The 23,639-nt window shown below is 40.4% G+C and overlaps 2 protein-coding genes across 11 annotated transcripts in view; one reads left to right on the forward strand and one right to left on the reverse strand.

Moving 5' to 3' along the window:
- Nucleotides 1-21,905, reverse strand: part of LOC140479730 (UDP-N-acetylglucosamine transporter-like) — a 59,771-nt gene extending 37,866 nt beyond the window's left edge. The window contains exons 1-4 of one of the 10 annotated variants that reach the window (XM_072573802.1): nucleotides 4,819-4,840; nucleotides 4,547-4,606; nucleotides 892-944; nucleotides 601-805 (exon numbers count right to left, since the gene is read on the reverse strand). In XM_072573802.1, the coding sequence (XP_072429903.1) occupies nucleotides 601-787 (187 nt within the window). In that variant the 5' untranslated portion in view covers nucleotides 788-805; nucleotides 892-944; nucleotides 4,547-4,606; nucleotides 4,819-4,840. Of the gene's footprint in view, nucleotides 1-600; nucleotides 806-891; nucleotides 945-4,182; nucleotides 4,494-4,546; nucleotides 4,607-4,678; nucleotides 4,920-21,008; nucleotides 21,218-21,779 lie in introns of those variants that run through there. The other 9 variants (XM_072573793.1, XM_072573801.1, XM_072573794.1 and 6 more) reach the window with 9 other exon arrangements.
- Nucleotides 21,350-23,639, forward strand: part of prpf38b (pre-mRNA processing factor 38B) — a 30,762-nt gene continuing 28,472 nt past the window's right edge. The window contains exon 1 of the mRNA XM_072573785.1: nucleotides 21,350-21,809. Within this exon, the coding sequence (XP_072429886.1) occupies nucleotides 21,576-21,809 (234 nt within the window). The 5' untranslated portion in view covers nucleotides 21,350-21,575. The remainder of the gene's footprint in view (nucleotides 21,810-23,639) is intronic.

Here is a 23,639-nt window from a genome sequence, read left to right on the forward strand (position 1 = left end):
TGGGATGAGGCTGGATAACTCTTACAACCTGCACAGACACAATGGGCTGCATGACTGTTCTGTTTTGCCAGTCTTTCCATCTTTCTATGTCCTATACCACTTTGCCAGACACATTTATTTTTGCCAAATATTTATCCATCTCGATTTTAAAAACTGTTACTGATTCCAGTGTTAGAACTATCATGTGCATTTGAATAAATAAGCCTAACTTATTCCTTTGTTCTTTTGTTACCTGCAAATTTATATTACTGAATCATTAATAAAATGAAAATAGTTCTTCTTCAATTTATTCAATGGTTGAATAGGTGAAATAGTTATGCAAATCCAGGGCGTAGCCAAGGAGGACTTTGAAATGTACACAAACAGGTCCAGCTAAAGCGTTTGGCAGTTCCGCATTTGTGATTCATACAGGACTTTGTTTCTATTCATTCTGATCAGACCTCCAAGTATCAGTATATTGGAATAGTTGACAAGACAATTTTTTAAAAAGATACGCTCAACAGGGGATTCCATACATTAATATATAAAATAAAACAAAAATAGCAAGAAATTGCTACAATTTTAAGTCAGAAAGAATATATTTTATAATTGTGTACATACCAGAATCCTTATAGACTATTAAAAGGCATGCTGCAATCTTCATCATCTCTGCAATTACAACAGCTGTTGATGCTAGGTAACGGGGTCCTTCTTCCTTGAATGTACGTGAATAACGCATAGTCAGCACAAGGCTGGTAGTCTGAAATACTAGAACTCCCAGTGAAATGTATTTCAAATTGAGCAACATATTTCCACTTTTATTTACCTGGAAAAAAGTTAAACATTGACACTAATTCATATCATAAGAGCAGTTTTAGTTTCAAGTTTTATTTTGAATACATAAAAACTAACCTTTCTAAAATTCCCACAGACATCAGTGCTAGATGTCACAACATGGATGGGAGCTGAAGGAGGGAGAAGGAGAAGCATCTTCTTTGTTATAAAGAAATACAAGTCAATTGTGCCTACTATATCCCATCTTTAAACATCAACTTTAGTGTCAGAGAAAACAGAATGATACGGTTTGGGATATGGCTTTACAGCTCCCATTTACTTTTAAGTCATACATTTATGCATCTTCAAAAAGAAATAAGTTAGTGCTCTTGGAATTACGTTATGATTGACTTATTTTCCCATGGATACCAAAAACCAACCCACTCACTCCATTCTAATGGTTTGTTGTACTCCTTGAGAGTCTTATTTTCTAGTCAAACTATCAGTCTGCTGTTCCTGAAGAAGGATTATACCTGAAATGTCGACTTCTTCACCTTCTAATGCTGCCTGGCTTACTGTGTTCTTCAGCTTCTTGCTTGGCTATTGTTTCTTGTAGCATGGCATGCTATGCTCAATTCCTCTCACACATATATTATACCTTAGTTACAATCACTTGATGACATGTCAGCCACTATGCCTACGTCAACCCCTTTTTGGTGCTCTGAATTTTCCCTCGAGAAGAGATCTCTGTAGCTTTTCAGCTCTGATTAAATGGAAGAAATACATTTTTGTTTCTATGCAGCATTTTTCAGGTTGTCTTTGCTCCTCTAATTTCACATCCCTCTTTATTGCTCTACCAAGCATATTATTTGGCCTAACTTTAAGACTCAAGGTTTTAAGCAAATTATACCACATTGTTGTTGCCTTCAATTATTAGATGCAGAAAACAAAATCAAACAGATTTTAATATTATTTCCTAAAATTAAATAAATTTGAAGCTAATTCATATTTAATTTGACTTTCTTTGTATTTTGGAAAGCAGTTTCCCTTTCTTTCATACTCCTTTTGATGTAGTCAAGGAAAGCAGGAACATAGTCTGACCATTGATCAGAGCAAGGATCACTCATTTAAGATTGCCACTTTCAATTTTCCTCCCACATCCACTGATGGACCTTTGGAATAGGTTTTCAATTAAAGGTCGCATTTAAGAGGCAGTTAAGTAAGCCAATGTGAAAGAAAGGAATAAAAGGTTATGATTAAGAGGAATGGGAAAAGGCTTCTGAAGAAATGAAACAACAACATTGACAAATTAAGCTTGCAAGGTTGGCATGTGGTGATAGCGTTCTTCTCTCTAGGCAGAAGTTCTACATTCAAGTTCTACATGCCCCAGAGGTACGTCACAACATGCAAACAGGTTAATTAAACATACTTCCTATTTGAGGAAACCGCACCTACAAATGGATCATCCGTCGACATTTCCACCACCTACGAATGGAACCACAGTTCCATCACAGAACACATCAGATGGCCTCCTTCTTTAAAGATCAAATTTCTGCCTCCCACGTGGTTGGAGATGCCCTCTAATACATCTCATCCATGTCCTGTACCTCTGTCCTCGAATCCCACCCCTCCAACTGCAACAAGAACAGAACACCCAGTCCTCACCTTCCACCCCACCAACCTCCAAAATAAATTGCATCATCCACCGATATTTCTGCCACCTACAAAAGGACCTCACCACCAGGGATATATTTCTCTCCCCATTCCTTTCTGCCTTCCGCAAAGACCGTTCCCTCTGTGACTACTTGGTCAGGTCCACACCCCCGCAATGACCCAACCTCCCCTCCTGGCACCTTCCCCTCCCACCACAGGAATTGCAAAACTTGCACCCACACCTCCTCCCTCACCTCCATCCAAGGTCCCAAAGGAGCCTTCCACATCCAAAGTTTCACCTACACTTCCACACATCATTTATTGTATCTGTTGCTTCCGATGCGGTCTCCTCTACATTGGAGAGACTGGACGCCTTCTCACAGAGCGCTTTGGGGAACATTTCTGGCATACCCGCACCAACCAACCCCACCGCCCCATGGCTGAACATTTCAACCCCCCCCCCTCCCAACCCTGCCGAGGACATGCAGATCCTGGGACTCCTCCATCGCCACTCCCTCACCACCCGACGCCTGGAAGAAGAACGCCTTATCTTTCACGTCGGGACCCTTCAATCCTACGGCATCAATGTGGACTTCACGAGTTTCCTCATTTCCCATCCCCCTATCTTATACCAGGTCCAACCTACCAGCTCAGCACCACCCTCATGACCTATCCAACCTGTCAATCTTCCTCCCCACCTATCCGCTCCATGCTTCTCTCCAACCTATCACCTTTACCCCCACCTGCATCTACCTATTGCACTCTCAGCTACCTTCTCCCCAGCCCCACCCCCTTCCCATTTATCTCTCCACCCTGGGGGTCCCAGCCTCATTCCTGATGAAGGACCCCTCTGCCCGAAACATCGATTCTCCTGCTTCTTGGATGCTGATTGACTTGCGGTGTTTTTCCAGCAACACACTCAACTCTGATCTCCAGCACCTGCAGACCTCACTGTTTCCATACTTTTTTTTGGAACCAGTTAAGGCCAAATGATCTGTGCTATGGATTGTCTGTAAATAAACTTTATGTGATATAGATTAACTCCCTCAAAGAGAATACAGCTAAATATTTGTTTAAGAATAGATTTGAAGAAATTAATATGAGAATACAGGCATAAAGAAGCTTACTAATTTTGTTTCCAGAGAATGTCAGCTGCTTTTGCATCAGTGTTTAAAACATAACTAATGTCTAGATTCAACACAGGAAAATGATTGCATATGTTTCAACCACAAAAGTATCCAGAGTTTGGCTGTGATTATATGTGGCTCATCACCACCTTCAAGAGCAATTAGGAATAAGCAATAAATGCTGGCCTAGCCAGGGACACCCACAACCAAAGAAAGAATGAATACAAAACACAAACATGTGCACTTAAAATTATATGTACAAATATTCAAATCAGGTATGCTGCTACAGAAGTTTCAATACTTAGTATTTGTCCTCAGGTAAAACTACCACACATCTCCAAATAGCCTTTGAAACACCTTAACCAACAGACACTATTTTAAAACCTCATTCTTTAACTTTTGTTTTCCAAGTACGTTATAACCTGGCCGAGTTTGAAATGGTTGGTTTCCCTCTATGGAGCAGACTTTTCGTTACTCTCTGAGCTTCTAACAGATCCTACAGTGTGACAGACATTCATTAGATGACAAATGATTTGAGATCTCTGTTCTTGGCCTGGTAATTATTAAAATCTTTTTTAAAAATTAGTATAGTATTTTTAAACCACCAGTAGACTTCTCAAAAGAATTTCACAGCCAATTAACTACTTACAGAATTGCAATGTTAAGTTATAATTCAGGTTACAATATAACAGCGGTATCCAGTTGTGTGTACTGCAAGCTTCCACGAAAAGCGGTGTAAAAGCAGCGGGAGATAGGGGTAGATGGGAGGTAAGGGTAGGGGATCTTAGTTTAACCAAAACACAGCACCTCCGACAGTGAAGCACTCCCTCGGTACTACACTGGAGTATCAGCCTTGACTTATTACTCAAGACCGGGAGGAGGGCTGGAACCCGGAACTTTGTGAGTCAGAGGCAAAAGTCATCCACTGAGAGGACTTGACAGTTGTTAAATTCCGGCTAATAAGTGAGAGCTTACCTTAATTACGACATGCAATAGAAAGAGAAGGGGAGTACCTGATAAGCAATGTTCTACATTTAGCTGGAGATTGTAGACTCGGAGCCGCAGGCAGCTGTCTGTCAAAACAGTACAGGCAGTTAGTTATTAATGTAATTAATTCCAGCACAGATGCCAGTGCGCCTGCTCACCTCCGCCGCCATGGCCGATGGGGAGTGTAGTTTAATCCGCCACTTTCGAGTTTAGCTTGGTGTCCGCATTGGTGAGAGAGTGTGTGTTGTCGCGACGTTGGGAGATGATGGGACTGTTGGCTCTACTATCCTCCTCTCACCTGAATGTCCTCTCAGGGAAATGGCCGCTACTCCCCCGACAACGACGGCCCGCTCATCTCTTCTCGCGAGAACATCTCTCCCTCTCCCATCCACTGGGCAATGATCCAAACCACAGACCTAGTAAGGCACACTCTACCACACGACACAATGTGACAGAGATCCTCATATTTGAGCAAATTGAAATTATATTTAATAATATAGCAATGCTTAAAGCATTTCTTTGTGTCCCATTGTGTTTCACAGGCGTGGGAGTATTTTTAGTTTTGAAGCAGGGAAAACAGTAATCAAATTTGCTCACTGCAAGTTCCCCCATAACGATATTGTGGTTGCCACTAGACAGTCTCAGACACTGCTTCGGGAATAAATTTTGCTAAGAATTGCCGGAAGGACTTCCCTTCTCTAATCAATGGTGCCATGGGATCATCTGCAGGGTGTTAATGGAGCTTCGCTTTACTGTCTCATTGCAGAGATCGATTGCATAGCACTTCCTCAGTGTTACATTGGACCATCAGTTGAGATTTAGTGCTTATGAATCTCTACAGATTGAATAGACTCTATATCATCCAACACCGCCCCCCCCCCCCCCCCCCACCAACCCTTCTGTCGCCCGGAATCACACAAAACAAGAAATTAGAAAATCGCTGACTATCCCCGATGCACATGGCATGTCACGACCATTCTTCTGGCTGAACAAAAGCAAAATCTTGGAAGGCAAGGCACCAAGTATTATTCGCCCTCCCCAACTGCCGTAAATGACAAGGTGCAAGAAACAAAAACGTTTTGCACAAAAGGGAGACAACGTAAATGTTGTACTATGTTCATCAATTAAAATTTGTTGCTTCAAGAGAGCAAACTATTGCAAATACTGAGACTGGAACTAAAAATGCTGAAGAAACTCAATAGGTCTAGCAGCATCTGTAGAAAGAGAAACTGAGTTTTGAGTCCAATATGAACCTTCTTCAAAACTGTTGCCATTTTACCCCATTTAGTCCATGGAAAATATCTCCAGTGGCATTAATCTTGAAGGTTCCATGTTTGACTGCTGGTCCGTTTATGTTGGATGACCTTTGGCAGGATAGTGGTGGAAAACTCCACTTAATTTCACCTTTGCTTAAGATAGGGGGGAAAAAAAATCAAGATTACCCAGTGGGCATTATCAGAAACCTGTGCATATGAATTGCGGTGAATGAAGGATTGGAGAACTTTGAAAAATCTAGTGTTTGATTGTCTACTGAAATTCTCAAGGCTGACGAAGCAAAAATAACAAGCGTAATTGGGGCCTTGAAGACTGTACTTTGGATTCAGTTACTATTTGTAGATAAGGGAATGATAAAGGAAAAATGACATTTTATTACTGCTAGAATCTATCAATTTAGTGTATAGAAATATGCAGCATGGAAATAGAGCCTTCAGTCCAACTTGTTCATGCCAATCACATAGCCAAATTAATCTAGTGGCATTTGCCAGCATTTGGCCCATATCCCTCTAAACCCTTCCTATTCATATACCCATCTTTTAAATGTTGTAATTGTACCAGCCTCCACGACATCGAGCAGCTCATCGCGTACATGCCCCACACTCTGAAAAAGTTGCCCCTTAGGTCCCTTTTAAATCTTGCCCCTCTCATCTTAAACTTATGCCCTCTAGTTTTGGACTCCCCTACCCTGGGGAAAAGGAATGACTATTCCCCCTATATATGCCACTCATGATTTTAAAAACCTCGATAAACGTTACCCCTCAGTCTCTGACACTCCACAGAAAATAGCGCAGCCTATCCAGCCTTTCCCTACAGCTCAAACCCTCCAACCCTGGCAACATTGTTATAAATCTTTTCTGAACCCTTTCAAGTTTAACAACAAGTTTCCGAGACCAGGAAAGGCCATAACTGCTTACATTATTTCAAAGGTGGTCTACCAATGTCCTGTATAGTTGCAACATGACTTCCCAACTCCTACATTTAACACATTGATCAATAAAGGCAAGCATACCAAATGCCTTCTTCACCATCCTGTCTGCCGTTGACTCCACTTTCAAGGAACTACGAACCTGCACTCCAAGGTCTCTTTGTTCAGCAACACTCCCCAGGACCTGATCATTAAGTGTATAAGTCCTGTCCTGATTTGCCTGACCAAAATGTAGCACCTCATATTTATCTAAATTCTATCCACCACTCCTTGATGTATCTGATTAAGGTCCTGTTGTACTCTGAGGTAACCTTCTTAGTTATCCACTACATCACCAATTTTGGTGTCATCTGCAAACTTACTAACTATGCCTTCCATATTCATATCCAGATTATTTATACAAATGACAAAAAGCAGCAAATCCAGCACCAAACCCTGCAGCACACTACTGGTCACAGGCCTCCAGTCCAAAACTCTTATTATTACCACCGTATCTCCTACCTTCTAGCGAATTTTGTATCTAAATAACTAGTTCTCTGTTGTTTTCTATTACTGCCTTATAATCATAGAGATGTACAACATGGAAACAAACAATCCGTCCATGTTGACCAGATATCCCAACCTAATCTAGTCCCACCTGCCAACACCTGGCCCATATCCCTCCAAACCCTTCCTATTCATATGCCTATCCGAATGCCTCTTAAATGTTGCAATTGTACCAGCCCCCAACACTTCCTCTGGCAGTTCATTCCACACACATACCACCCTCTGCGTGAAAAAGTTGCCCCATTGTTCTCTTTTATATCTTTCCCCTCTCACCCTAAACCTATGCCCTCTAGTTCTGGACTCCCCGACCCCAGGGAAAGAACTTTGCCTCTTTACCCTATCCATGCCCCTCCTAATTTTGTAAACCTCGATAAAAGGTCACCCCTCAGCCTCCAACACTCCAGGGAAAACAGCCCCAGCCTGTTCAGCTTCTCCCTATAGCTCAAATCCTCCAACCCTGGCAACATCCTTGTAAATCTTTTCTGAACCCTTTCAAGTTTCACAACATCTTTCCGATAGGAAGGAGACCAGAATTCCATGCAATATTCCAACAATGGCCTAACCAATGTCCTGTACAGCCACAACATGACCTCCCAACTCTTGTACTCAGTACTTTGACAAATAAAGGAAAGCATACCAAACGCCTTCTTCACTTTCCTATCTATCTGTGACTCCACTTTCAACGAGCTATGAACCTGCACTCCATGGTCTCTTTGTTCAGCAACATTCCCTAGGACCTGACCATTGAGTGTATAAGTCCTGCTAAGATTTGCTTTATCTGAATTAAACTCCATCTGCCACTTCTCAGCCCATTGGCCCATTTAGTAAAGATCCTGTTGTAATCTGAAGTAATCCTCTTCGCTGTCCACTACACATCCAATTTTGGTGTCATCTGCAAACTTATTAACTGTACCTCTTATGCTCACATCCAAATCATTTATGTAAATGACAAAAAGTAGAGGGTCCAGCACCGATCCTTGTGGCACTCCACCGGTCACAGGCCTCCAATCTGAAAAACAACCCTCCACCACATCCCTCTGTCTTCTACCTCTGAGCCAGCTCTGTATCCAAATGGCTAGTTCTCCCTGTATTCCATGAGATCTAACCTTGCTAATCAGTCTCCCACGGGGAACCTTGTTGAACGCCCTACTGAAGTCCAAATAGATCACATCTACTGCTCTGCCCTCATCAATTCTCTTTGTTACTACTTCAAAAAACTCAAATGAGTTTGTGAGACGTGATTTCCCATGCACAAAACCATGTTGACTATCCCTAATCAGTCCTTGCCTTTCCAAATACATGTACATCCTGTCCCTCAGGATTCCCTCCAACAACTTGCCCACCACCAACATCATGCTCACTGGTCTATAGTTCCCTGGCTTGACCTTACCACCCTTCTTAAACAGTGGCACCACATTAACCAACCTCCAGGCTTCTGGCACCTCAAGTGTAACTATCGATGATACAAATATCTCAGCAAGAGGCCCAGCAATCACTTCTCTAGCTTCCCACAGAGTTCTAGGTACACCTAATTAGGTCCTTGGGATTTATCCACTTTTATGCGTTTTAAGACATCCAGCATTTCCTTCTCTGGAATATGGACATTTTGCAAGATGTCACCATCTACTTCCCTACATTCCATATCTTCCATATCCTTTTCCACAGTAAATACTGATGCAAAATACTCATTTAGTATCTTCACCATCTTCTGCGGCTCCACACAAAGGTCACCTTGCTGATCTTTGAGGGGCCCTATTCTCTCCTTAGTTACCCTTTTGTCCTTAATATATTTGTTAAAACCCTCTGGATTCTCCTTAATTCTATTTGCCAAAGCTATCTCATGTCCCCTTTCTGCCCTCCTGATTTCCCTGTTAAATATACTCCTACTTCTTTTATACTCTAAGGATTCACTCAATCTATCCTGTCTATACCTTACATATGCTTCCTTCTTTTTCTTAACCAAACCCTCAATTTCTTTAGTCATCCAGCATTCCCTATACCTACCAGTCTTTCCTTTCACCCCAACAGAAATATACTTTCTCTGGATTCTCGTTATCTCATTTCTGAAGGCTTCCCATTTTCCAGCCGTCCCTTTACCTGCAAACATCTGCCCCCAATCAGCTTTCAAAAGTTCTTGCCTCATACCATCAAAATTGGCCTTTCTCCAATTTACAACTTCAACTTTTAGATCTGGTCTATCCTTTTCCATCATTATTTTAAATCTAATAGAATTATGGTCGTTGGCCCCAAAGTGCTCCCCCATTGACACCTCAGTCATCTGCCCTGCCTTATTTCCCAAGAATATGTCAAGTTTTGCACCTTCTCTAGTAGGTACATCCACATACTGAATCAGAAAATTGTCTTGTATACACACTTAACAAATTCCTCTCCATCTTAACCCTTAACACTATAGTAATCCCAGTCTTTGTTTGGAAAGTTAAAATCCCCGACCATAGCTACCCTATTATTCTTACAGATAGCCGAGATCTCCTTACAAGTTTGTTTCTCAAAGTGTGTTCGGACAAACGCTGCGGTAAAACAGAACATTGGTAATTGTAAAAGGTCCAAAATGTGATCCTTCACCACTCCTTTAAAAGCCGATTTGACCACAATAGTAAGAAAATATACTGTTGTTCTTAATGCCCCAGCATCAGAAATTTTCTTTAAACCTTGTTTCTAACCAGTCCTAGTGTCAACTGCTAGACAAAGTGAGAAAAGGTACGAGAACGTACTTGGTACTTTTGCAACTGTAGCACAGCAGGAATCAATGATCTGAAGATCAGAACAATAATATAAAAGTATATTGGGAAATCTTAAACTTATCTATAATGTATATTTTCCCAAAGCCATCAGATAGAAATTTTATTAATAATAATCCTTATACATTGGATCAGATATCTTTCAAAAACTGCAGACAAAACTTTCATTCATTAAGCTATTGAATTTTGAGAAGATTTGTAGCTCAGGTTGAGTTTCCGGATGTAGGTTTGCTCTCTGACCTGGAAGGTTCGTTTTCAGACATTTCATCACCACACTAGGTAACATCTTCAGTGAGCCTCCAACTGAAGCAATAGTGTAGCCGCCTGCTTTCTATTTATATGTTTGAGTTTCCTACGGTTGGTGATGTCATTTCCTGTTCTTTTTCTCAGGGGGTGGTAAATGGGATCCAAGTCAATGTGTTTGTTGATACAGTTCCAGTAGGAATGCCACGCTTCTAGGAATTTTCGTGCGTGTCTCTCTGTTTGATTTGTTCTAGGATGGATGTGTTGTCCCAATTGAAGTGGTGTCCTTCCTCATCCATATGTATGGATACTAGTGAGAGTGGGTCATGTTGGTTTGTGGCTAGTTGATGTTCATGTATCCTGGTGGCTAGTTTTCTGCCATTTGTCAATTGGAATGCCTAATTATGTCACTTGTGGGAGCCACTGAAAAAGGTAAGCTGCAAGTTTTTATTCAAAAATGCAATGAGGGAGTTCCAACAATACTTCTTTCAGGTCAGTTTATATTTGCTAATATAAGTTAATATGTTATCATAAGATAAGCTTTAAGGAATAACTCAACTGGTTGTTAACTTTGACAGGAGGAGAAAGTGAGGACTGCAGATGCTGGAGATCAGAGCTGAAAATGTGTTGCTGGAAAAGCGCAGGTGGTCAGGCAGCATCCAAGGAACAGGAGAATCGACGTTTCGGGCATCAGCCCTTCTTCCTGAAGAAGGGCTGATGCCCGAAACGTCGATTCTCCTGTTCCTTGGATGCTGCCTGACCTGCTGCGCTTTTCCAGCAACACATTTTCAGCAGTTAACTTTGACAGTCATCTTCTAACTGTTGTGAACACTATTTGGTTTGTAATGTCAAGGCAGACAAAATTAAGCATTTTTATTATTTTGTACACTATTTTCTTTCAAATGTAGAACTTCACATTAAATTTTTTAGAATTTTACGGTATTGTCCATCTATCTCAATCTTGCTAAGATAATGTTCTTCATGCTAGCAACTGACCATATAATAAAGGATGCTTCAGATATGTTTTGTAAAGTTTAATTTAAATTTTCCTTAAATAGGATATTTATAGGTAATGGAAACCACAAAATTCATTTGTAAACCCCACAGAAAAGCAATGGTCATTATCTTACATTGAAAGACTACTTAAATCGGGAATCACTAAACTCTTACATAAAAAAAATGAATTAGGAGTTATCATATAACTATTTTAATTTATAGTTCAAATTTTGAACTATATTTGAAATGTCATCCAAAAACATATAGCCCTTGTTTTATTTAGCATAGTTGAAAAAGGCTCAATTTTGCCTCAATCCATAGACACTAATTACCTTTCATCACTTCATTCAGATAGTTATCATTCATATGTAAAGCTCAAATCAAGTGTTAACCGTCAACTCAGCTGTGATACATCTCACAAGTTCTATTTATTGTCTCCTTATATAAACATATGCACACTTCCAATGGAGATTGCTGGAAAGAATCCAGGAGTAAAATTTTTAAAATGGTTAAAAATACAGGTAGCATTTTTAGATATTGCTCATAGAAAGTAGACATCACTAGAGACCATTTTTGTCCATTCTTAGTTGCTGAGATTAAAGAGGCTCAAATTAAATAGAGGTAAAGCTTCTCTAAAAACAAAATGTTGAACAGTAAGATTGAGGCAATTTAACTTAATTTTGAATAAGCTTCTAAAGAGTGGGTTATGGGCTAAGATATGCTGTCACAGAATAAGACTGTACATAATTAAAGTTGGATCAAATGGAAGGAAAATGTAAACTGAACATTTCAGTGGGAAAGTGGTACCTTTTGATCAGCTGCAGAACAAGTCACCTTTTGAGATTTTTGCCTTGTAAAATTAGGAACATTTCAAGTTCATTTTTATTATGAGGTTAAATTTGGCCCATCAGAGTTAACTTTCAATAATCCAACACAATCTGCAATGAATGGAGTTTGATGTCGGAGGGACAGTTAATTTTCCCTTCTGAAGTTATGGGTCAGTGCAATATGAAGTGGTGAAGCACATTGAAGACCCTCATCCAGAATATACTGTGTCCATGTTACCCTTAAGTGCAGATTTTGTGGTATTCAATATGAAAGTGTGCTGATTCACAGAGGAGTAGTAGTCAGCCATCAGCTTTCTATTTGGTCTGAACATAAGGTGTTTTGAATCAACTCCCTTGATCATTCCTAATCATGTGCCATGTTGTAATCAACTAGGAGAAACTGAGAACTGCAGATGCAGGAGATCAGACTCAAGAGTGTGTTGTGGGAAAAGCACAGCCAGTCAGGCAGCATCCGAGGAGGAGAGTTGATGTTTCGAGCATAAGTTCTTCATCAGGAATGAGGGGGTGACCCTCATGAGTGGGTTGGCCTAGGGTTGGCTTTAATGACCTCCTGCAGTGATATTCTGGGATGAGATTATGTTCCTTTACATCTGATGGGACTCCAGCTGACAGTCCATTGCTGATTCTGATTGAATATAATTCTAGGGTTACTGTCAGGAACCGAGTGACTCAGTGTAGAATTGCCAGCCTCTGTCCTGCACTTGTATTTATATAGCTGTTCCAGTTTCTGGTCAATGATAATTGCCAAGATCTTGAGAGTGGAACTACAGTGGTGATAATATTGTTGAATGTGAAGTAGAGATAATTCGATTCTCTTGCTGGAGGTGATCATTGATCAGCATTTGTGCAAGATGAATACAGTTCACCACTTATCAGACCAAGCATGATATTGTCCAAATCTTGCTTCATCCAACTCTATCACAATTCTTTAAAATGTCAGCACCTCCAACCCAATTTTGCTCTTATAAGAAGCTACCATTTTACCTGCACATTTCAACAACTAAATGGCACTTCATAATCCTCAGAATCTGCAAATGCCCCCCAAAACAATCTCAGAACACGGGGTTGTCCATTTAAAACCAAGATGGGGAGCAATTTCCTTTTTCCAGAGGGTGGAGAATGTATAGAAATTTTGCCATGGCATATTTGAGTTTGAGATATACATCCTTCTATTCATGAAGGGTTTTAAAAACAAGGTAGGAAAGTGGAGTTGAGGATTATCAGATTAGCCATGGTCTCCATGAATGACAGAGCAGTCTCCCACTTCTGCTCCTCTATCTTATGGTGTGCACTCGGTATCATCTGCAATGTTGTAATTAAAAATATAAAAGTAACACGTTTTTGGTAAATTAAATAACTGTTAAAATCAATGTACAAGTTAGGCATATAAAATAGTATATTGTAACATGTTTTATTTTATTTTCTGCTATGGAAGGCCCTATTTCCACAATTTTCAGGAATGGAAATCTAACTTTAAGTGAATATAATTTGTGTATCCCAGCCACAAAAATCAAAATAAATCTAACATGGTTATTTAGCACCCAATTAGTCTACTTTCAAGAGGATTATCAAGTGGCACTTATTCAATAAGCTGCTTACAAGCTCAATTTGGGGTCTGCTAGCATCATTCAGCTCCTAACCTAATTGTAGTTTTGGTCCAAACAGGAGCTGAACTCCTGAGGGGATTTGCAGGTCACTGCTTTTGACATTAAGTAGCATTTGATGACTGTGGCAAAGAACCCTATGATACTGGAGTAATTGGGAATCAAGAGGAAAAAAACTCTCCAACATTTGGAGTCATACCTAACACAAAGAAAAATGATTGTGGATTTGGAGATCAATTACCTCAGCCCTAGGACATCACTACAGCGTCCTCAGTTCAAATATTTTCAGCTGCTTCAATCACCTTCCATTCATCATAAAGGTCAGAGGGGTAATGTTTACCAATGATGTCAGTGTTCAGCACCATTCGTGATTCCTCAGACACCGAAGGAGTCCATATTCAACTGCTGCAAGATTTGAACTATGTGGCTTGGGCTGATAAGTGACAAGTAACATTCGCACTGCATGAGTGTGAGGGAGCAACCACATACAACAAGAGACAACCCAACCACCATGCCTTGATAATCAATAGCATTATCACGATTGAATCCTCCACAATTAATATCTGGGCTACCAACAAACAAAAAAAAACAAACTGCACCAACAATATACTGTGGCTCTAAGATGAGGAATTCTGCAATGAGTATCTCACTCAGGACTCCTTAAAATCTGTTCACAATTTACAAGGCAGGAATGTGACAGAATACTTTCCACTTGACCATTTGAGTGCTACGCCAACAACACTTTCAAGAAGCTCATTAGAGGACAAAGCTTGATTGGCACCCCATCAACTCCCTCTACAGTGACATGCAGCAGTAGTGTACAAGGCCACCTATTTATTTTAACACTTCATAAATCAACATCCTGACTTTGTCAATTAGACAATAACATCTCAATCCGTATTTCGCTTTGCAATTTCTATCTCTCTCTCGCAACATTGACAGAGGGGTAATGTGATGAGTCAACAAGAAGTCTTTACTCATATTGCAATATTTTCTATTTGAAACAACCTAGATATTAATGTCTTGAGTTTAATGTTTCAAATATAAAAATAATAAAAAAGGATACTAATCTTATTAAAATAGATGCACAAGCTGCAGTTTAAGAAAACATGTTTCAGTTATTGCTGTCAAAATCATGGCTAAACCAAGTTCAGGGCATTGAAGGCACTTAATGAAGGAAGACCACACAAACATATTCAAACTGAATTCTATGTCAGACTTAGTAAACTGACTGGCTAGATAAAGAATGCTGAAAAATTAAAGACTAATATGACAGTGGAGCATGGAATACTAATATCAAAAAATACAATTCCCAATAAGTCCAGAGTTGGAGAATGCATCCTTTATGTATAAACTGACCCACATAGTATTAACAAAATAAGATTCTGTGGAGAAAGCAGAGAGCTTTGCAAAGAAAATAGATGTTGACAACTTTAGTCAGAGCAATAGCTTTTTTTTGCTGTTTAAATCACAACATAACCTCATCTGCAAGCAGCTTTGTGGACAGCGCTCATCTGCGAGTCACTTCAAATCTGAATGACTGACAAATCTTTTCAAGAAATTATCAAGATTATAATCCAATGGATATCTTGAATGCAGATGAAACTGCCCTCTTCTACAAATGTACACCAGATAAAATTTGCCATGACAAGGACCAAGTTGCGGTTGTGGTAAGGCACCAAAATATTCAGTGTCACTTCTTGCTGCCACAAACTTGGCTGGAACTGAAAAACATAGCTTATTACTCATCAACAAGTTCAAAAAGCCAAGATACTTAAACCATGATAACAGAACCCATTATCATTCATAACGTACTAACACATATAATATATGTGGTCCACTACCATTTTGGATTGGGAATGTTGACAAACTATTATGTCAATAAAGTGTACACTGGCCCAGAGATATCAACAAGATACTGCAACATTTTACCCATCTCCTTAACGTCTTCTAAACACACAACCTCTGTCATTTAAAGCAAGGACAGTAGATACTTAATGAAATGCAATCACAGGTTTCTCAATGACAAAATCAATAACTCATTTTTTAAAAATGATTTAGCAAACACATTCTCAGCAAAATTATTTCAATCTTAATATCCTTAAAATTTTTCATTAATGGTTAATGTAATACTAACATGCATGTAAAAATACACTCCTTGGAAAAAGTGCGATATTATTTTTATAATGGTGAAGGCAGGATTTTTTGACAAAATAGTGCACGGGATGCAAGATGCAAAAGCTTCTGAGCTCCTGGCCCAGGCAATAATGCCACATCTTTATTGCCAGTTTCTTTTAAAAATCCAAATTACTAGCAATAGAATACAAAGCAATAGCATACAGAACTTGCACTCAAATAGTATATTCATTAGCTTACAACATCGAAAGTGCTTCATTCTAACTAAAGTACTTTCAAAGTAGTCCTTACTGCTATGTAGGCAAACTGTTGCAGTCAATTTAAAAAAACCGTTGAATTTAAAATAGAATTATATCGTACAGAGGAGGCCCTTTGATCCATCACAAACCTCTGAACCTACACTCATCCCTCTTTCCAGGACTTGACCCATAGCCTCAAATGTTATGACATTTCAAGTGGTCATTCATTTCCTTCTTAAGGGTTGTGAGGTTTCCTGCAACAATTACCCTTCCAGGAGTGCACTCCAGATTCCAACCAACCTCTGGAAGAAAAAATGTTTCCACACATTCTCTTTAAACTTCTTACCTTTCACCTTAAAATTATGTCCCTTGTTATTGACTTTTCAATAAGGAGAACAGCTGGTTTCTATCCACCCTATCCACGACCTTCAATCAGGTCCCCTCAGCCTTCCCCTGCTCTTATAAAAAATAACCCAAACTTATCCAGCCTCTCTTCTTAGCTAAACTGCTCTATCCCAGGCAACATCTTGTTGAATTTCCTCTGCCCCCTCTCCAGTGCAATAACAGGAACTACACACACTACTCTAGCTATGGCCTCCAAAGTTTTGTACAGCTCCAAAATAACCTCCCTGGTCCTATAATCTGTCAATACTGATAAAATCAAAATTTCCCATATGCTTTCCTAACTACCTTTTAATCTGCTGCCTTCAGGGATCTCTGGACAAACACCCCAAGATCTGTCTGTTCCTCTAAGTTTCCTAGTGTCCTGCCAGTCATCGAATACTTCTTTATCTTACTACGTTTAGAGCACATTAACTCAAATTTATCAGGATTTTTATTCCATCTGCCGATCTGTAGTCCAAGACCTTCTTTTTCATTGTCAACCACTCTGCCATCTTCATGCCATCCATATACAGGTCACTATGACACCATCGTGGCAGGACAGATATCAAATAATAATGAGTCAGAATACAAAAAGGAGAAAGAGGGCTTGGTTTTGTGATTCAGCGATAACAATCTATCTCTCAATGTCAGCAAAACAAAATAACTGATCATTGACCTCAAAGAAAAGAGAAGAACACACCCCATCTACATCAACAGAGCAGCGGTTGAGAGGGTGGAGAGCATCCAGTTCAGAGGAGTGCCAATAACCGACAATCTGTCCTGGACTTCCTATGTGGATGTGATTGTACAGAATGCACAACAATAGTTTTTCCTCTGGCAGCTTAGAAAATTTGGCATGTCCATAAAGACCCTCGCTGAAAATGTGTTGCTGGAAAAGCGCAGCAGGTCAGGCAGCATCCAAGGAACAGGAGAATTGACGTTTCGGGCATAAGCCCTTCTTCAGGAATGAGGAAAGTGTGTCCATCAGGCTAAGATAAAAGGTAGGGAGGAGGGACTTGGGGAGGGGCGTTGGAAATGCGATAGGTGGAAGGAGTTCAAGGTGAGGGTGATAGGTTGGAGTGGGGTGGGAGCGGAGAGGTCAGAAAGAAGATTGCAGGTTAGGAATGCGGTGCTGAGTTCGAGGGATTTGACTGAGACAAGGTGGGGGGAGGGGAAATGAGGAAACTGGAGCATTCAGAGTTCATCCCTTGTGGTTGGAGGGTTCCTAGGCGGAAGATGAGGCGCTCTTCCTCCAACCATCGTGTTGCTATGGTCTGGCGATGGAGGAGTCCAAGGACCTACATGTCTTTGGTGGAGTGGGAGGGGGAGTTGAAGTGTTGAGCTACGGGGTGGTTGGGTTGGTTGGTCTGGGTGTCCCAGAGGTGTTCTCTGAAACGTTCCACAAGTAGACAGCCTGTCTCCCCAATATAGAGGAGGCCACATCGGGTGCAGCGGATGCAATAGATGATGTGTGTGGAGGTGCAAGTGAATTTGTGGCGGATATGGAAATATCCCTCGGGGCCTTGGAGGGAAGTAAGGGGGGAGGTGTGGGCACAAGTTTTGCATTTCTTGCAGTTGCAGGGGAAGGTGTTGGGAGTGGAGGTTGGGTTGGTGGGGGGTGTGGACCTGACGAGGGCGTCACGGAGGGAGTGGTCTTTTCGGAACGCTGATAGGGGAGGGGAGGGAAATATATCCCTGGTGGTGGGGTCCGTTTTGAGGTGGTGGAAATGACGGCGGATGATATGCTGTATATGGAGGTTGATGGGGTGGTAAGTGAGGACCAGTGGGGTTCTGTCCTGGTGGCGGTTGGAGGGGCGGGGCTCAAGGGCGGAGGAGCGGGAAGTGGAAGAGATGCGGTGGAGGGCATCGTCGACCACGTCTGGGGGGAAATTGCGGTCCTTGAAGAAGGAGGCCATCTGGGTTGTACGGTTTTGGAACTGGTATGTATGTGCAGCCCAGGACATCATGGAAGCCAGCCTTCCATCCATGGACTCCATTTACACTTTTGTCTCTGCGGAAAGTCGGCCAACAGCAGTAATGCTCTTCCACAATCTTGTCAGGCAGAAAATACAGCAGCTTGGACACACACCAACCTGTTCAAGAGAAGCTTCTTCTCTGCTGTTATTAGACTGAATGAACTCATTAATTTCAAATAATGTTGAGCATTCTTCGCACACCTCATGTACAGTTCAGTCTATATGCCACACTCTAAGCGCACTATGCTCTGTATATCCTTGCTTACTATGATCTGCTGGTACTACTTGCAAACAAAGCTTTTCACTATACCTAGGTACACATGACTACAATAAATCAAATCAAATACCTACCTTACTATTCACCCTATATTTTCTTCTTTTTGTTTGTATACATATATATCACTAAAAAAGAAAATATTGATTCATGATAGACAATTTGACATTTGCCTCCAACAGGGGGAATGATGGCCTAGTGGCATTTTCACAGGACTATTAATCCAGAGACCAAATAATGTTCTGGAAACCCAGGTGCAAATTCTGCCATGGCAGATGGTGTAATCTGAATTTGATAAAAATCTGGAATTCAAAGTCTAATGATGACTATGAAACAATTGTCAATTGTTGGGAAAAAAGCCATCTGGTTCACTATGGTCTATGAGAGAAGGAAACGGTCATCCTTACCTGGTCTGACCTACATTTGATTTGACTCATAGCAACATGATTAACTCTCAACCGTCCTCTGTGGCAATTAAGGATGGGCAAAAATGCTGGCCTAGCCAGAGACACCCAGATCCCATGAATGAATAATTTTGTTTAAAAAAGTCAAATAGCCTGCTACCACCACCCTGCCTCCTACCACTAAGCCAATTTGAGTCACGTGTGGCTTCTTTGCCAATATCTCTCATAGAATAGAAATTTATTGTCACGTGTACTTCTACAAGAAAAATAAAGTGAAAAGTTTTATAAGTTGCCCTACCATGGCACCATATATGGGTCCTAATCAATGGCTTTGCTGAAATCCATATACTATCGGGTTTTGAGAAGATTTATAGCTCAGGTTGAGGTTCTGGATGTCGGTTAGCTCACTGAGCTGGAAGGTACATTTTCAGACATTTCGTCACCATACTCGGTAATATCGTCAGTGAGCCTCCAGACAAAACTTCTGAAAATGAATCTTCCAGCACAGTGAGCAAATCTACGTCCAAATCCATATGAACTACACCTGCACAATCCCCTTCAACAAACTTGGTCACATAGTGGAAAGATTCAATCTAATTTGTTATACATGATCTCCCGACAAAAGTGACGCTGTTTATCCCTGACCAACCCTTGCCTCTCCAAGCAGAGATTAATTCATTCCTTCAGAATAATCTCCAATTTTTCATTTCAAATTTTATAACCAATTTTGTACTTCTGAAGTGTAATCATTCATGATCAATTTACAGGCCCATAAACACAAGTAATCAGATAATGTGCATTACAGATGTTGGTTGAACAAATATTGGGAACAACATCCATTCTTCATTGAATAAAGACATTTTTTATATTCTTTTATGGGCAGCATGGTTGCTCAGTGGATAGCACTGCTGCCTCACAGCTCCAGGGACCAGGCAACTGTCTGCGTGGAGTTTGAAAGTTCTCCCCGTGCCTGCTTTGGTTTCCTCCGGGTACTCCAGTTTCCTCCCACAGTCCAAAGATGTGCAGGTCAGGTGAATTGGCTATGCTAAATTGCCCATAGTGTTAGGTGCTTTAGTCTGAGGGAATGGGTCTGGGTGGGTTACTCTTCAGAGGGTCGACGGGCCTGTTTCCACAGAATGGAATCTAATCTAATCTAATAAAAAAAAATCAAACGTGCAGGTTAGGTGAACTGGCCATGCTAAATTGCCTATAGTGTTCAGGGATATGTAGGTTAGATACATTGGTTAGGAGAAATGTAGAGTGGTGGGATGGAGGAGTGGGTTGCCTGCTCTTCAGAAGGTCAGTCTGGATTTGTTGGGCCAGGTGGTCTAATTCCACCCCGTAGGAATTCTATTAATATTCAATTAGAAATATCTTCTAGGAATAAAATTAAAGTATCATATAAAAGGAGTGAAACTACATTAGCATTTTGAAGTGTGAAGTAAGCCATAAAGATGAAGTCTCTGGACGAATTCAGCTTTGCTGAAATGCCATCAAGCTAATTTTAAAATAATCACTGATTTATCGTGAGCTGTATTACAGGGGAAGCATTTAAACTACAGATATATTTAATGACAATACTAGGATTAATATTACAATGCAACAGAAAACAAACGCTATGCAATATAGTGGATATGTATTCGACACAATTTAATGGACAAAAAACCCCAGGTTAAACAGAATTGCAAAGATTACACATTACATTTTAAATAAGGAAACTCAGTTTTTTAAAATGCGCGCTAAAGTTAAACCACATAATATTTAGAATGAGCCCAAGAAATGATGGAAGCACAAATGAAACATGAAAAAGAACGTCAAGATTTCAAATGGAGTGAGTTGGGCAGGATTTAGTGTCTGACCAATCAACTTGAATTACCTAAAAACATAATCCGGCGTTCTCCCATACACCATCTTTAAGAACAGAAAAAAGCGTGGTGACAAAATCTACACACACGCAATAAAAACCAAAATTGTAACCATGGAGAAACCACAGACCGTCAGCAAGAGGCATTTTTGAAAAAGGCCATCCTTTCACTCAGTTCCGCGCAAACCGGCACCTCAGCAACATGACGCATTCTACCATTTCCCCGCACATAGACCCGCCCTTTTCTCCTTCTTCTATTGGTCAGACCGCCAGCAACTGCACATTATCTAGAGTACGTTTGGTCAACGGGACTGTCTGTCAAAGTACGTCACCATACTTCCTTTAGCCGGAAAGAGGTAGCGGACGCCATTTTGTGTTTTTTTTAATTTGGTGAGGGGTATGTGTGCGCGTTTCGAAAGAGTTTTTTAAAATTAAATTCTACGATTAAACCCATTTCGTGATAGGTTATGTGCGTTTAAATATTAGCAGAGGTTGTTTATGCCGGTAATCTTTTCCACGGGCGAGGGCACCTTGATGTTGAGATATTTTCTGCTGTGAGCGGTAGTGTGCAGCAGCGAGATGGCTAACAAAACGGCCATTGGAAACCACCAGCAACAGCAGCAGCAAGCGGGGGGAAGTGTTAAGCCGGCCTCCTCCATTAAACAGGGCAACGTGCTGCCACTGTGGGGCAACGAGAAGACCATGAACCTCAACCCGCTCATCCTCACCAATATTCTCTCCTCACCCTACTTTAAAGTGCAGTTGTATGAACTGAAAACCTACCATGAGGTTGTAGATGAGATCTATTTCAAGGTAAGAGACTGGTTGGAGAATTTATTTTAAGGCCTCGGCGTCCTCCATCAGCCATTTGTTTTGCTGGTAGATTGGGCTCCAATGGTGACGCCATGTTTGATTTCTGTGTACGGTAAAGGTAGGAAGGGGCATTTGACCAAGGCCAGAGGGGGAGGAGTCAGTGTTTTATCTTTACACAGTGGTGGCCTCAATGGATAACCGTTTCCCTATATTAATGGCTTTAATATATCATTATTAAAAGTATATAGTTGAGTGTTTCTGTCATTCGAAAATTGTTCAGAATGGCTGAGGTCAGCTGGAACATTTCTAGGTTGCCCCCAAGTCGGCTAAAATTCTGACGACGATTTGGGAGTTGGAAATGTTCTTGCCATACGTGAGAAATTTGGTCCTAATATATGGACCGTTCTGAATCTTGAAAATTATCGTTTTAAAGTTTGGATGGCATTGTTGGCATAGGTTGTTACTTTAAATGTATGTTTACGCCAAAATAAATGTTACTCTTATGTCTGTAGACACTTACTGTCAAGTTTTTCTACTAAAACATCTTATGTACAATGGAGTCTGATGGTGTAAGTTAGACGCATGCATGCAACATACTGAAATCTCCTTTCTCTCCATCCCTCCTAACTAGTGGACATATTGTATTGTTGGCGAGATATATCATTTTTCATGTAATTAGTTTACATTTTAATTTATAGGATTATAAATGGTTATAGTATAGAAAAATGTCATTTTACTAGTCACATCTTTAGTTTGTGTTCAAATAATTATCCAAGCTCAATTAAAAGGTGCACTTGAATTGCTTCCACTGCACTCGGGCAATGCACAGTAGATCTTAAACACCTACTTTTTAAAAAAAAGTTTGCTATTGGTTATTTTGTTCTACGTAGAGTCATACAGGACGGAAACATAGCTTGAACTTGTTCCACACACAGCACCCTCTACTTAAGCCACTACTGACTCTTGACTTGCACCAATAGCAACAGTGTCTTCCGATCTACATTGTCTCAATTACCTTTTGATTTTTGAATACTGTACCTCAACTATTTCTGTTGTCAATCTTCCTTTCCTTCTGAAGAATGACCCCAGCTTTTCCAAGCTGTTCTTATTTCTGGTTTTTCATCTCTTCAGCTGTCCTTAAATCTTTTCTGAACACACTGTATTGCCTCATTCTTAAGAACCCACTAATCGACGTACTATTCCAGCTGAAGCCAAGACAATTGTTTATAAAGGTCAGTCTTCTTTCGTACTTTATAAATAAAATCCTGGATTTGGTGACTCTTAGTATCAACATTCTCAACCTGACCTCCTACTTTCAAAGAAATAGGCACATATACCTCCAGATTTCTTGCCTTCTGCATCTGCTTTAGAATTTTGCATGCAACTCCTCAGTTTCCTCCCAAACTTAATCACTTCACCTATCTCTGCAATAAATTTTTACATTCAAGTATTCAGGAATTCCATCGCCGTAACAAATCTGTGTTGCCTTTTTAAATCTAAATTTGTTCAATTGACTGTTTAATTGAAATTTTATCCTAAGTTATCATTTCTAAAACCTTTTTGCTTCATATGGGTTAAATTTGATGGCTTGTAGTTAATGGGTTTATCCTCATCTAAAAATGTGGCGGAGACAGGTTCAATTGAGACATTGAAGAAGCCATTGGATCATCATTTTTGTGGATATGGGCAAAGGCAGGAGATTAGAACTCGATTATAGAACTGGTGCAAGCATGATGGACCTTCTGAGCTGTAACAATCCTGTTTCTGAATGTGGGTTTGAAAGGCTTGTAGATTTTCAGTCCTCTGTCATCACACTGTACCTGAGAGAAT

Source organism: Chiloscyllium punctatum, chromosome 7, assembly GCF_047496795.1.
Source record: "Chiloscyllium punctatum isolate Juve2018m chromosome 7, sChiPun1.3, whole genome shotgun sequence".
NCBI lineage: Eukaryota > Metazoa > Chordata > Chondrichthyes > Orectolobiformes > Hemiscylliidae > Chiloscyllium > Chiloscyllium punctatum.